Source organism: Scleropages formosus, chromosome 15 (genome assembly GCF_900964775.1).
Source record: "Scleropages formosus chromosome 15, fSclFor1.1, whole genome shotgun sequence".
Taxonomy (NCBI): domain Eukaryota; kingdom Metazoa; phylum Chordata; class Actinopteri; order Osteoglossiformes; family Osteoglossidae; genus Scleropages; species Scleropages formosus.
The window spans coordinates 14898051-14913199 of NC_041820.1; the positions used below are offsets into that span (position 1 = coordinate 14898051).

At 41.3% G+C, this 15149-nt stretch overlaps 1 protein-coding gene across 2 annotated transcripts; it reads left to right on the forward strand.

Annotated features, from left to right (window-relative positions):
* Positions 1 to 4618: 4618 nt before the first annotated feature.
* On the forward strand, positions 4619 to 14288 carry bmp4 (bone morphogenetic protein 4). 2 transcript variants are annotated; one of them, XM_018727343.2, is made up of 4 exons: positions 4619 to 5002; positions 9462 to 9586; positions 10108 to 10463; positions 12800 to 14288. In XM_018727343.2, the coding sequence occupies exons 3-4, from the start codon at positions 10115 to 10117 to the stop codon at positions 13648 to 13650; spliced, it is 1200 nt and encodes a 399-aa protein (XP_018582859.2). In that variant the 5' UTR covers positions 4619 to 5002; positions 9462 to 9586; positions 10108 to 10114; the 3' UTR covers positions 13651 to 14288. The 2 variants fall into 2 exon arrangements, with proteins under 2 accessions (XP_018582859.2, XP_029114611.1); XM_029258778.1 differs by lacking the exon at positions 4619 to 5002 and adding an exon at positions 5009 to 5376.
* The last annotated feature ends 861 nt before the right edge of the window (positions 14289 to 15149 follow it).

A 15149-nucleotide genomic window follows, 5' to 3' on the forward strand; every position in this document is an offset into this window, starting at 1 on the left:
TGAGTTAGAAATAACAATTTAGTTAGAAATATTACAAGATATGATAATAGTTCAAGTTCAAGTTTCAAGTCTATTGTCATAGGTAAAGGTACTGTGTACAAGTATGAAATTCTTCTTGAACGCTTCTCCACAGACTATGGACAAGATAGAGACAATACAATACTGCACAAAACAAAACAATGACAATGACAGTGAGTAATGCAATAGCAGTAATGATAAATAATGGTAACAATAATGATAATTAATATAAAATATACCATCTTGTTGTTGGCATGCATGAAACACCTTTTATGCATTACTGAGAAATTATGGTAGTTATTAGTTGTTAATAATGTCTTTCACGTCAGGCATACGATCCGTAATGGGATGTTTCCACGGAATTAATCAAACCTGCTGTGTGAGAAATGGTTGTATATTTCAGAAGTCTATTTAGCTGATACTTTCCTCCAAAGCAACTTGCAAAGATTTACACATTTATACTGCTGGGTAATTTTACTGGGGCAATTCAGAGTAAGTACCTTGGTCAAGGGTACTACAGCAGGATTTGAACTTGCTTCTTTTGAGTCTAAAGGCAGCTGTAACCACTACACTACCTGCTCCCCCTTGAGGGAATACATAAATTAATAAATGTTTGTATCTTCATTATTCTTAACAAATCTTTGTAATACGAGGCGTTAGTTCATTTCTTTGACCACCGAGAATGTCATGAGACGAGTACTAGGAAAATACATTATTTCTAAATATATTCAAAACATATTGTTCCTGTGAAACTTAAAATAATATAAAGGCAGTCACGTTTAAGTTTATATTTTTTTGCTCAGTGTTCTTCTGTGCCAGATTCACAGTTTGGCAAACGTTTGCGCTGATGTCTTAGAGTAATATGTGGCTTTCCAGAGGCTCCTCGGTCTCCCTCTCCAGCAACCTCGAAAATGATATTGTGTCTTCATTGTGGTAGCCTCATCACATGGAGATGTTGGCTTTTTCAGACTGGGTGGAATTTTTTCCTGTCTTCTTGAAAGCACACGCTCCATTTTAAAAGTTGTTGAGCTCTTTTCAGTTTTATTTGAAAGAATGTAATAACATTCTTCAGAGAATAGATCCCTTGAGTGACTTATGTCAAGTATTAAACGTCAGGGTCTCAAAAGACATGGTTAACACTTGCTCATCCACTTAAGAGCTTGTCAGTCTTCTGAAATGTTAAGAGGGCGTTAGCCTTGGGATCTGTAATAATAATAAATACTTTGAGAGGACATAGAAAAAAAATCTGAAAGAAATTATACTGCCACCACATGCCATTTGTTCAGTTTTTATTTACTTTGAGTAAGCAAAGTTGACAGTTTGAATGTAACAAAATGCTGTTCTGTACAAAATGAACGCATTGTCTGAACATTGTCAGGGTTAATAAAAATTTATTTTGGTTTCGCTCTGGGATAAGCATATGGATGCTTTGTATTCACACAGAAGTCGCAGTTTTTCGTTCACGGTTTTCAGAGAAAAATATTGATTGTATCACAGATTTAGTGCGATCACTGACATGGCAGAGCACTGTCTAATATGAATATAACAATGAAAAATATTATGTCGGAGTACCAAGTTAGTTAGTTTTCCCTGAGTGAGAATTAGCTTTCCCAACATTTTAGACGCAATAAATGAAAATGTGAAAATAAAAAAACCAGGTGTGTGATTCTACTAAAAAACAAAAACATCAGTCTAACAGCAATCGTGTCAGCTATGATTAAATGAATATTCCAAAATGTCAGTCAATTGCCAGTTCATGAAAAACTTTCCTTTGACAGTCTATAGTCTGTTGTAAACTAAAGACCCCTCTTGAACAAGCTGAGACTATCGAATTGAGTCTTTTGAGCCGTGTGCTTCACGTTATGCATTGATAGGAAACCTTTCTTTACTTAAAGCTTGCGTCACGTCAAAATAAAGTTTACTTGACCTTTGCCGTTACATCTTTAAAATAGTGTACTACTTTTTTTAAGGAGAAATGCTGCTGTATTTTCACAGAAAGAATTACCTTGGTTCAGGGAGCTATATATTTATGGTAAGCATACATATTCTTCACTGTGTTCTTTAGTGACAAACAATTTTGTTACTGTCAAATATCTGAAATGATTTGTTTGAGAAATTGAGAGCAACCTGTACTCCGAGGCTGCTTCTCAACCTGGGATCCTCCACACGCTACCTGAGACTAAACCACCAGGGAAGATAATCTCCCCTGATCTTGGGAGCAGAGCGTGGACTAGCCTGGTCAGATCTTGAGGGCAGGTGTCCTTCAGAGATCAGCAAGAGTTGTGATGGGGAAAAAAAAGATTAAAATTTCCAGAGGAATCCCCTAATGTAGCAATTCCAGTACAGTAAACTGAAGTATTATGGACACTGAGTTTATATTCTTTAACTGATAGGGAATAAAACACAAGTAATTTAAGCAGTGTAAAATAAACCACAAGCCTCATGAATATCACTTCTAATTGCTTCTCTGCATTAAATATGACTTCTTTATTACTTACAGTTGAGTTTTTGAGCTTCATTGTGTTGTTCAACTCAAACGCTGACCACCTATAGCCTAAGACATATTGCACTGCACTTTGCAAGTTCCAACTCTACCGGCATATGATAATGCATCCAAGATGCTTGCAGCCCAAGACTTAGATTACCAGCTGAGAGTGATGGTAGCCAAAGTATCTGCAGCAGGACAGCTGGATATGCTGACAGGGTTCTGGGCTGAACAAATTGCCATGTTGAGCATGAAGGGATAAGAGGAACAGTTTATTGTTCTTTACTTTCTTAGCTATGTATGCAGCTGCATGACATGAATAAAGAACCAAAGCTATAGATGCAGGCAGGCTCTGTTGTGCCAGTAGTTTGCTCCTCATCATATCTTCTCTAATGAAATCTAATTAAGTGTCCGGCCTGAAAAAAGGGGGATAAGCACATGAACTGGTATGAGTCACCTTTATGCAAGGTATATCTGAAAATCCCAAAAAGCAAAACCCTCTATTTGCATTTCAAAATAATGACAACAGATCTCAAATTAGTAACTTGGAAGGGCAACATTGTGATTTGATGTTATTGGAAGAAAGCCCTGAAGTTCTCTCTGTGGATGAAAGACTGTGACTGGAAATAATTTCACAGAAATCTGGCGGAAAACTTGGGGACAGTTTTGAGGAGACTAGCCTATTAAACTGACTTTACATATGAAATGATTATTTTCGATTTGCACATGGTCAAATACTGTGTGTCAGGCTCTTGTAATTGTGTGGACAGATAAGGTCACATTCTAAGCACTGCAGTAAATGTGGCGGATGTTACTTTAATTTTATGGAGCTGAAATAAAAATAAGTAAACAGAACAAAATATTGGGGCGATTTGCATTAAGCACCCTGCAAATGTTTCCTGTTTAGACCACTGTTCTATCTCATCCCGATCCCCCGTGAATAGTGAATAGTGCTGCTGTCCCACAGTGCCTGGGTGCTGTGAGAAAGTGTGGGTTTAATCCCCACTCAGTCTGTGTGGAGTTTGCATGTTCTCCCTGTGTCTGTGTGGGTTTCCTCTGGGTGCTCTGGTTTCCTCCCACAGTCCAAAGACATGCTGTTCAGGTTCCCCCACAGTGTGTGAGTGACAGAGAGAGAGTGTGTGTGTTCCACTGATGTATGGCTGAGTGACCCAGTGTAAGTAGTGTATCTAACAGTGTAATTAACTCTGGTGAATAAGGTGTGTGGGCTCCTAACAGTACATAGAGCTCATTGGAAGTTGCTTTGGAGAAAAGTGTCTGCTAAGTGAATAAATGTAAATGAAGTGAGATCCAGGACAGATTTAAAGCTTTACAATTCATTAAGACTAATTTTCCTATAGTGCCACATGACACTGTGTCTTAGACTTATCTAGAAAGAGCATGGATTTATTCTTCTACAAATGCATTGTTCAACAGACTAAATCAATACGAGTAAAATTCTTACTAAGTTGATGATATCTCCCAAAATATTTCACTATGTTAATTGGTTCTTGAAAAGGTGAATTTGTAATAATTAATAACTAATGCTTTAGTATGTTAGTCAGATAAAGTTGTAGCCGGTCAGCCATAATAATCACATACTAACCTAATTTCTCAGAAACTGACTTTAACAGGCAGGTGAACTCAGAAGCCTGGAGTCTCCCTGAACTCCAGGTAATCTTTTCTGCCAACATACAGAGCATAAACAGAAAAGCTCAGGGAGGGACTTCAGATTTTCTGCTTCCGTAAGTATGAAAGTCTAACATGTTCATGGTTTTAGGCCAGAACTCCTCCATGGAGTCAACTTTATTATAAGAAATCCATGACTGTTTCTACTATCGCTGTGGATAAGACCCCAAACCACAGAGGCCATCTGCCTGAATGAAACAAATTTGTAAATGATCCACGTATAAATGGTATTACTTCTGATTGTAACACTGTAAATTATACATGTTATAATAACTAGTTGTACAGTTGTATACAGTTTATAGAGTGTACGGCATTATCCTCATTCACACACACACATTATTTCTTTCGTGCACACATGATCAACTACTTATTACCCTACACCGTTTTTCCCAGGGGGAGGAGAGGGGGTTGGGGTGGGGTTCAGGAGGAGGAAGCAGGGAGGTTAACTTGGGCGGACGCATAAGAGTCCGCGGAGCTGCCGATGCCTGCGCAGAGCGGGGCTTCGCTGTGCAGCGCGCAGCCAGAGATACGCATACGGACGCGGTGCGGGAGACGGGAGGAGGCGCGAGACGCGAGGCAGGAGCCCCGGCGCGCGTCGCTCACGCGCTCATGATCCGCTGCCGCTCGGACGGGTCGCCGGGCGGACCTTCACCGACATGGTGACACCTCGCTGAGCCCTACGCGAATCTAAACTGGACTTTGGGGGGGGGGGGGGAGCTCCGCTCTTTTGCCCCGTTGGTTTGTCACGTTTAATTTGCCGCTGCGCTGCTGGTGCTGGAGGACAAAGTGTGGAGCGACACTAAATGACTAATGGTGAGTAGTACAGCGAGCAACACAGCGCTCCGCGTTCACTCACACTTCACTTGCGCGTCTTCACGAGAGTTCGCGGAGTCAGTCGGGCTCCCTTTTTCCATCATCATGCCATCATCATGCGCCTAGACCGACGCGCCCCAGGCATTGCGCCGCGCGGGGTCTGCGTTCGGATCCCTTTTCCGCGTCTCAGGCTGACGCTCGAGGTACCGCCGTTCACGCGACCGAGAAGAGAGCGGAGGACGTGTCCTGCTGCTGAAGCCTTGCCTTCGCTTCTTCGGATACTAGAGACTGAGAGAGAGGAGTAAATGAAGTAACTGATCCGAAGAGTCGGGCGGAGATCGGAATGAGTGACGTTCGTTCGCCGGGTACAAAAAGTGAGCACGAGCGCGGCTTCAGAGCCGTGAGTGAGTGACGCATGTTGGACGCGTGTGTCCTTCAGGGGACACGGTGTGTGTCCACAGAGACGGAGACGGTGGCGCTGCGATACTTGTGTCGTGTCGTGCGGGGTGAGCGGGGCCCGTGTGTGTGTGTGTGTGTGTGTGCGTGTGCGCGCCGCTCCAGACGCGGCCAGGGTCCAGGCAGGTAGAGCGACACGCACACCTGCCGCGCACGAGCACACAGGGCACGCGCGTCCTCCCCTGCGCTTTGGACCGGGGCCAGACGTAAAAAGGAACGGAAAGGAACGGAAAAAAAAAAGGAAAGGAAAGGGAAAACTTTAGACAGACTGCTGTTTTGCCGGTGTTACGCTCCAGTCTCCAGTCTCGCTGCTGCCTGCGCTTTTTTTCCATCATCATGTCTCAAGCTGTATTATTATATATTGCAGAAAAAAAAAAAAACACTGACTGTAATTCCTGCTAAGACGTATGGCGCGGAAATGATAGAATAAATGCTATAACCGGTCGAAATGCAAAATGATGTTTCCGTTACTAAGCCGCGTTAAAAGTGAGACACGGACGGAGGAGACAGACGGCGGTGAAACATTGAAACTAGCTGTTGGCGGTCTGTGATGTTGTTAGTCAGTGGTGATGATGATGATGTCCATTTTCAGTCCCACTTCTTAGTCCCTTTGTCAATAGACAAGTGAAAATAAGCGTGACAACTAACTTTTGTTCCACTCATTATTTAGATTCTGGAACGACTAAAATACAAGTTAAATGTTTATGCTTATGTATAAGTAAAAGTATATACGTACCGCACTTAGACTCTGTTTCCTAAATGTGTGACTGGGTTCTTCAGTTTTTTTGGAAATCCGAAATGTTTCACTGGTTGTGTTCCTGAATGTTATATTGGCCATTTTTGTCCTTGGATATCCTTTGGTGGTGTTCGTACACGTCACGCGTCTTACTTTTTAGGAGCGATCACTGATTTAAAATACAGTCTCTGCTGTGAGGTTCTGCTATTTATCTGCTGCATCTTGGGGAGAAGAAAGTTGTCGGTTTTCAAGTTGTCCTCGGAGCTAACCGTAACCAGACTCTGTTTGCCTGCTTGGTTTCCTTAGATGTTAAAAAGTGACAAAGGGAACATGAGATGACAAGAAGTTTACACACAACCTACACATCAAGAAAACCGTCCCGACTTTTGTGTAAATCGGTACTTGACATTTCCAGACCAGATTACTTCGTTTGGTCCATCTTTCTTGACACATCGCGTGGACACTGACACCATTCTTTGAAAATGCCTTTACAGCACATGTCTATAGAGATAGTCATAGGTGGACGTATAAATTAGTGCCACATGGCATAAATTGACGAAGCTTAATGCCGTACTGCATGTTTTGTCGAGGATTCAGATTTTTCACTTTCTAGGGAAGTTAAAAAAAAAGGCACAGTAAAGAACCAGTCATGATCAAAAATGATGTTCATGTCATGGCCGTGATGAAACTTGCTAGGGAGAGGCCTTGTTCAGTGGCCACCCTCATGAGGCCAGCTTTATTGTTGTTATTGTAAACTCATTTGTACAGTTACTAGGGAGATCTAAACTAGTTGTCAACCAAATAATTTTGTTTTATGGCTATTGTGAATGAAGTGAATGCCATTGCGAATATTAACCAGATTTTACAGTTACAGTTTACTGCTTGGAAAACAATTATAGGCTAATTCAATGCATTGCCTTCTTTATTATATATGTATTCTTTATTATATATATAACATGATTCTCAATTCAATTAATTTCCTTTTTAGTAAATATTTAATATACACGGCAGTTTAGGTAAATGATTAAATAACTTGCAAACCACTCACTCGGTCTCTCAGAAAAGTTCATTTAAAAAGAACAATGATGCGTGATATTAAAAAAAAAGTTGAAAACAACAAAATGTGGTTGCTTTGTGGCATGAGAGGCCTGTAGATAATGTATAAACCCTATTCCTGATTACTGTCTGTTTCCATAACGACTTGACAGCACCCCCCCCCACCCCCACCCCCAGCAAGTTCCTCAGAAAACGCACCGAAAGGGCCACGGGTACAGTCTGATTGCATTTTTTTCTAGTTAAAGACGGGAAGCTTCAGTGAGCATAGTGTGGGCCAAACCACGAAAAACAAAACTGCAGTCAAAACTAGAATGTTGTAAATGAGATTAATTACATGCAGGTGTTGTTTACTCATTGTTTTTGTGTGGTTATAGTTGGGATTTCTGTAACCTTTCATGCTTTCATAGTGATCATGACCTACTTGTGGAAAACATGTACGATTCTGTCACTAATTCACTTAGTCTCCCCTTCTTTTACCCTCCTTCCCTGTAGTGGTGTAAGGTTCCTAGTGTGGTGTAAGTCTTGAGATTTAGCTAATGGTACATTTTGATCTCCAGTCATTGCCATATGAAAAATATCACTTGCAGTAATTAAGGGAAAGCCCTTTCTGTACAATGAACATTTGTTTTAGATGATGCACAGACGGTATTCCCCAAAGGGATCATGGGTAACAGTAATGACATTGTTCACAGCGACTACCCGCTTCCTAATTCTTACAGGCTGGAGTTCAGAGTTTCACTCTTCAAACATTGTTCGCATAGTACACTATGTGTGTGATCCAAAGGAGCATTGGCTCAGTCATCAGTCATCTTTTCCTGATACTGTTGTTGTTCCACCGTAAAGGAAAATGCACATGCAAACATACAGACTCGTGCAGTATTTTTTTGCGATAGCTGGATGGTTTCCAGTGGAATAAGATCCAGATGATGACCAAATATCGTTTTGTAAGCATTTTGTTTTGCAGTTTGTCTTCTGTGTATCATTGCTGCTCTGCTGTTTTTCCCCAGACCAAAAATTGCTATTTTTATTCATGTGACTTTTCATAATAACTACATTATGGAAAGTGTAAGTATTTTATTTTGTATAAAAAAACTTTCTGTAAGAATACTTTTGTGGACTTTTTAGTTGCTTTAATGATTGCCGTGCATAAATATATTATTAAAATTACTGTATAGGACTACTGGTTTCGGTCTGCAGGCCCACCTTGCAAATAAAAACTTTTTCTTTCCACTTAGCAAGTCCTTGGTAGAATTTCTATGTGTACACTTGTAATGGAAGCAAAAACAACACATTTTTATTTAGAACATCATAATCTTTACAGAAGCGCAGTCCATAATATAAAGTATTGAATGACAGTGTAGAACAGAGCCTACAGTACTGCTCTGATCCTGTGATTTATGGATCTGATCTTCTTTTGATAAGAAAATGTTTGTGCTGTTTTGTTTGTAGGTGCTTGGGGACTGCTTTTCAGCAACCCTTAGTCTATAACATTACGAAATATAGATGCAGATTAGTTGTTGGATCAACACGTGTCTATTCTGTGTGATGAGCATTTAGAGGGTATGTTTTAGTTGGTAAGGAACATGTTTTCCATACATTGTGATCAAGTGTTTTCATACGCCTGTTGCGCAGTAATTGTGACATTAAGCACTTTTGGTTTATGTTCAGGAAATATATATTCTTTGTATTTCTCATTTTTCACCAGCTGCCAGTTGTGTGTTATTCTTGGCTTAAATACCTCTGTCTGATTTGTTAAGATGCAGTGAGTTTAGTGCATGTCTTCCATCCACATTCCCAGCAGCTGTCCATGACCACATTGTACTGTGCAAGTTAAAGTATATCCACAGAATAGTGTGCATCTTACAGAGGGTAGTCGTATACTCAACATTTTCCTATGAGAGCTTGATGCAACAGCCACTTTTTAAATTCCAACCGATTTCACTTCCACCTCAACCTCAGCCCCCTCCTAATTCAGTTGTGTTTTGCTGCGGAACTCCTTGAAAACATACTTACAAATAGTTAGTCTAACATGAAACCACTCAGTATAAGAACAATAGTCTAATGCACACTTTGTGGTTGAATAAAGTGTCCTAACCTCTTCAGTTTATCTCTTCCAAACCACATGTTAACCATCTTTTGGACGGATGTATATTGAACAACACCTAAATTCACGTGTGCATGCCCATATTCATATGCTCCTCTGTTTTGCAGGAACAGTATCACCTCAAGATCCTCAAGCAGCCCCCTTTGAGTACGTAATACATTCCAACAAGAAACGCATCCATCATATGATCCCAAGAAACATGGACTGTTTTCCCATGCTTTATTTTCTGTCAGTAAGTAAACCATGTCGAACCAGTTTACATCAGGAGACAAGAGGGTACTTCAAGTATTAGAATGAATTGATATAATTATATATGCATCTGTAGCTGAAACAAAAAAACCTTTTTTTTATTGTATGCTTTTAAACGTTTGTGGCTCACACTTGTTTGTTATGGTTAGGTTTGGTAAACCAATAAAGTCTCTGTTCCTTATTGAGTTAGAATGTAGTCTGAACTCGGGGCTGCCCTTCAGCCATTTGTCTCATTGTCTGAGTGGAGGAGAACAAAGGTTAAGTAGTGCTTCTTGAAATTCCATTCAAAACCTGTTTGTGCGGCAGCTGTTTATTTCTTGAAACTTATTTCTCGGAGCTATTTGTGAGACATTAGGCCTTAAGATATCCATTAAAGATTACAAATGATTCCAGTATTTTTTGCTGATGAAGGGGTTTCGGAATATGTTAAACAGACAAGAGGTTTTCTTTCTCTTTCTTACCACCTTTCGCCCTTACATACCCCTCCCTCTTTGCCTTGCCCAGAGACATCATGATTCCTGGTAATCGAATGCTGATGGTCATTTTATTATGCCAAGTCGTACTGGAAGAAAGCAGCCATGCTAGTCTAATACCCGAGGAAGGGAAGAAGAAAGTGTTGGGTCTGCAAGGTCGTCAGAGCCATGAGTTGCTGGAGGACTTTGAGGCCACACTCCTCCGTATGTTTGGGCTGCAGAGGCGGCCGCGGCCCAGCAGCTCGGCCGTGGTACCCCAGTACATGATGGATCTGTACAGACTGCAGTCTGGAGAGGCAGAGGAGACGGGAATCTATGACACCGCCTTCGAATACCCTGAGAGGTCCGCCAGCCGTGCCAACACTGTGAGGGGATTCCACCACGAAGGTACACAGTAAAAACCACCCGGGGGGCTTGCGCTTTACTAAGACTTCTGTGCCGTCGTAACCGTGATTAGAATCCGATGTTAACCGTTAACGATGACTGTAACTTTGAACAGGTAAATGTTTTTGCTGTGTTAAGATTTTGCAGAAAAATAAAACACGTGCCCCGTTCCCTTCATGGCTCATCTTATGTATCGGCAAAGACAAAACAATTAATGATAAGTCACGGAATGCATGGTGCATTCCTACGTTTATTACAAGGCTATGGAAAAAAGGATGTCGTATGACTTCAACTCCGTGAAACGGATTTTTCCCAGCCAGTACATTTTTAATGTGAGAAAATGTGCTCAAGTGACCACAAAAAGTAGACGTGTAGGAATGTAAACTTTTAGAATGGATTTCTGGCTCAGGAAAAGCTGCTTGTGTCGTTCACTTTTAATGGAAACGTACCTCCATGCGCAGTTAACACCACCCAGCACAAGAACTAAAAACATTTTGTAGGAGTGTGCTTCCGTCTCCAGTTATACGGATCTTTAGAGGGACCTTCTCAACGTGCAATTATCTTAATGGTATATTGCAGCCTTCTAAATAAAGTCCTCCTGCCAAGTATGTGGGGATTCGGCAAGCACGACTGAGAGAGTTGGGAAAAACAAACTCTCTAAGCTAAGGTGACAAGAGAGGCAGAAATATACAGACGGGAACGTAATGCTCCTATTTCCAGTCCGGTGTTTCTATGAACAGATAAAAAGTAAGAATTTGGAAGGACAGACGCAGTCTCCCTAGTGCATGCAAAGGTAAATAAAAGGAGGAATTCATTTAGATGAGTTCTATCAGTCATGTATCAGTGCAACAAATTAAAGATGAGAAGGATGTGCCTTTTTGGAGATGAGAGGAGCCTGGGCGGATGGACTGATGAGTCACTTTAATGGACCTTGTCGAACACGGCATGATCCTTTAACGTCAGTGAGCAATGCCGTTTGTGCATCTGTTGGACCGGTTTCGGAGGGTCACTGCCTCGTGATTTAGCTGGTAGCTGCGGACAAATGATGTGGCGGTTATGAAATGCAGGCTTGTTTTGCAAGAGTGGAGACGTGTTTGTTCCCTCATTTATTGAGTGTTAATGACATCCCTCGACTCTCCTGTTGTAATAGTGTGTAATGCCATAAAGCAACAGATGTTTTTGTCAGCTTTTAGAAAGGATATTAAAATAAATAGCCTGTGCCTTAAGTTATCAAATGTATAGTAAAATTAAAAGTAATGAAAGACTTTTAGCGTTAAATTATGTAGTAGATCCTAGAGGAATTGAACTGAGTAGAAGAACAGATTTTTAGCAACCCGGTGAGCTGGTGTAGGTCTTCATCACCTAGACCCGGTGCATCTAAATCAATAGTGATCGTTCTTGATAAAATGATAAATGCTCCATTTGAACAAACCGCAGACTTAAACACAGAAGGTTCTAATCATGGGGGAGCCACCTGGGTGAGATTAAGGGCTGGGTGTGAAATAACAGACCTGGCTTGATGAGAAAAATGGTAGACGCAATGTTCACCTTGAACAATGGCGATCTCGCCAGAAATCTGCAATGGTATCATTACCTCGATGTTTATAGCACTGCTGTGGTAACAATTGCTCTCTTGTAAATTCATATTTCATCCCTGGAGTGATGTGGGAAATGGAATGATTTGTTTAAAGTGGGAGATCTCTTGTTCCTGTGGGCCACTGTGTATACGGACTTACTGGAACCAATGTGCTTGTTAAATACTGATCTTGCCAGTTTTACTGCAAAAATATGTTTCAAATTGGCAAGCCAAAAATGCAACTAAGTACATGCTTCTGTATACTCTTAATGTTTTACAGAACTGGTTGTGGTTTTATTTTTGGATCTTATTAATCTACTTTACAGTACATACAGTAGATTCTATGATGAGTGTGCGCTCCGGCTGAAGCGTGCCGACACAGAAGTGTGCGTCGATGATATTTTTTCCTTTGTTTGCGACAATTAAGACGGTATTTAATGTCAAATCATTAAGTCGATTGACAGCTTTATTTGTGCTGAGGATGATCCTTGCGCTGACTCACAGGATTGGTGCTGTGTGGTATCAGATGAGCACACCCCTATCCCACACTTTATAAACACTACGAATAAAAATACTTCATATGACAAGCACAGTGACACAGAGAAGGCGAAATGAATGAAATTACTGTTAGGAGGATATGGAAGAATATCAAAGGTCTTTGGACAAAAACAAGTATGGCGGACAGCAAGGTGAATGTGTTTCTCATTCATGGCTCAAGTTAACTGGCAAAATGTGCTCATCTTTGTCCTTCTTTGTTCTTCAGAGCACATGGAACAGGTGGACCTTGGTGGCCAAGAAGTTGGGAACCTGCCTTTTAGGTTCATCTTCAACCTCAGCAGTATCCCAGAAGATGAGCTGTTGTCATCAGCAGAGCTGCGCTTGTACCGGCAGCGGATCGACAAGCCGATGCCGCATTCGGATGACGAAGGCCTCCATCGGATTAACGTGTATGAGGTGCTGAAGCCTCTGCAGGCCGGACAGCTTATCACAAGGCTCCTGGATACGCGGCTGGTGCGCCATAACGCCTCCCGCTGGGAGAGCTTTGACGTGAGCCCTGCTGTACTGCGCTGGACACGGGACAGACTGCCCAATCACGGGTTGGCTGTGGAAGTCTTACACCTCCACCGTACGCCCTATCAACAGGGCCGCCACGTGCGTATCAGTCGCTCTCTGCACCAAGTTCCGGGAGAAGACTGGAACCAGCTGAGGCCGCTCCTGGTCACCTTTGGCCATGACGGCAAGGGTCACCCACTAACCCGCCGGACCAAGCGCAGCTCCAAACAGCGGGGTCGTAAGCGAAACCGCAATTGCCGTCGGCACTCTCTATATGTGGACTTCAGCGATGTGGGCTGGAATGACTGGATAGTGGCGCCTCCTGGCTACCAGGCCTTCTACTGTCATGGGGAGTGCCCGTTTCCTCTAGCAGACCACCTGAACTCCACTAACCATGCCATTGTGCAGACACTGGTAAATTCGGTGAACACCAACATCCCGAAGGCCTGCTGCGTGCCCACAGAGCTTAGCGCCATCTCCATGCTCTACCTGGACGAGCATGACAAGGTGGTCCTCAAGAACTACCAAGAGATGGTGGTTGAGGGCTGTGGATGCCGCTAATAATAACATGGAAAAAAAAAAAAACTTCTGCTGTCCGAAATGATACACAAAATGTCTTGCCTTGGACCCTTATTTATAACTTTTTGTGTTGAGGTGTATGTTTGTCTGTTTTTTATTCTTTGACAATATGATCATATATTTTGACTATATTTATAACAACATATTAAAAATGAGTCATTATTTTACACAAGTAAATAAAGAGCTGTACAACTTTTCATAATGTATAGTAGATTATAAGTTTTTTAAGATGAGAAAATAGTAAACAAATCTAAAAATTAAAGTTTATATACTGGTAATATTTATTGCTTCCATGTATACATGATAAAAATAAATAGGTGAATAAATAGCTTCTACCATCATATTTGAGCAGATGTGAACAAAACATGACACACCCTTAATAAGTACTTAAATATGAGCACTGTGTGAATTGATCACAAAGCAGGGAACGTATTTCAAATCATCTCAAGTAGTCAAGATTGTAGTCGATCACTCAGTATTGATTATTGTCCAATGATGTTTGTGTCCTGAAAAAAAAATCAGGATAAAGTTTCAGTGCCTTCCAAGAAACTGTAAAAGCACATCTATTGTTTGATAAAATATCCATCGCCCTGTATTTTGTGGTTTTGGTTTTAACTTAACGCTTGTCCGTCTGTTTTGTGTGTGCGTGTTACTGGCATTTAAAATGTAGGAAACCAGCCTAATCTTGGAAATCATAACGATATTAAATATTATCTGTGATGTCCTGTCCCACCCCAGTGAATGAATGTCTTTTCTGTCTCAAATCACAAGTTCAAAGATGAGCATAAATTGCACCTCAAATAGAGGGCTATAAATCAGCATGTTAACTATATCAGTATGTTACTTTACACGACCGCATCCTCATTATTAATTCATTCATAAAATAAGGAGGCGTATAGAGAGCAATAATAAAATAGTGCAGTGCAATGTTTTTTTTTTCTTTTCCAATATTCCAGTAATACATTAGTAATGTTTTAATATAATTAGGTTGCAAGTTTGAGTAATTTTTTTTTTTTTAACTCTTTATCAAAAAAGTTTTTTGTGCTGTTGTGAAACTGCAGTGTAACATTACCATTCATCAGCAGGTGCAGATTAATATCCCTTTATATTTCAGTGACTTTGCATTGGGAAAACACTCAACTGGGAAATGTATTCATAAAAGCCAAAGGGGGGATGAAATAGTTGAGTGCCCTCTAATCCCCACTGTAATTAGCGGCAGAACTGCAGACAGATCAAGGCGTGCCGTGCGCCAATACTCGGCAGCAGTCTGCCGAGGATCCCGGGTTGAGCCGCCTTCTTCTCGGCTGTCTTAGTAAGCCTCGTAGGCGTTCGTCTTCAAAAGACGAGGCGCCGTCTCCGGCCTGAGCACTTTTATACTCTTGCTGTCAGTAGAGAGGACTGAATAGCGTCGAAGTACTACGCTACCTCTGGCATATGTGTGATTTGCTTTTTTGGTTCAGTTTGGTTCAACCACTCTGTGA

What these genes read in the sequence shown, in the direction of transcription:
- bmp4 (XM_018727343.2), top strand. Translation starts at nt 10,115, where the DNA reads ATGATTCCTGGTAATCGAATGCTGATGGTCATTTTATTATGCCAAGTC. An exon ending in GAGGGGATTCCACCACGAAG is followed by an intron (nt 10,464 to 12,799) that starts GTACACAGTAAA and finishes TTTGTTCTTCAG; the next exon opens with AGCACATGGAACAGGTGGAC.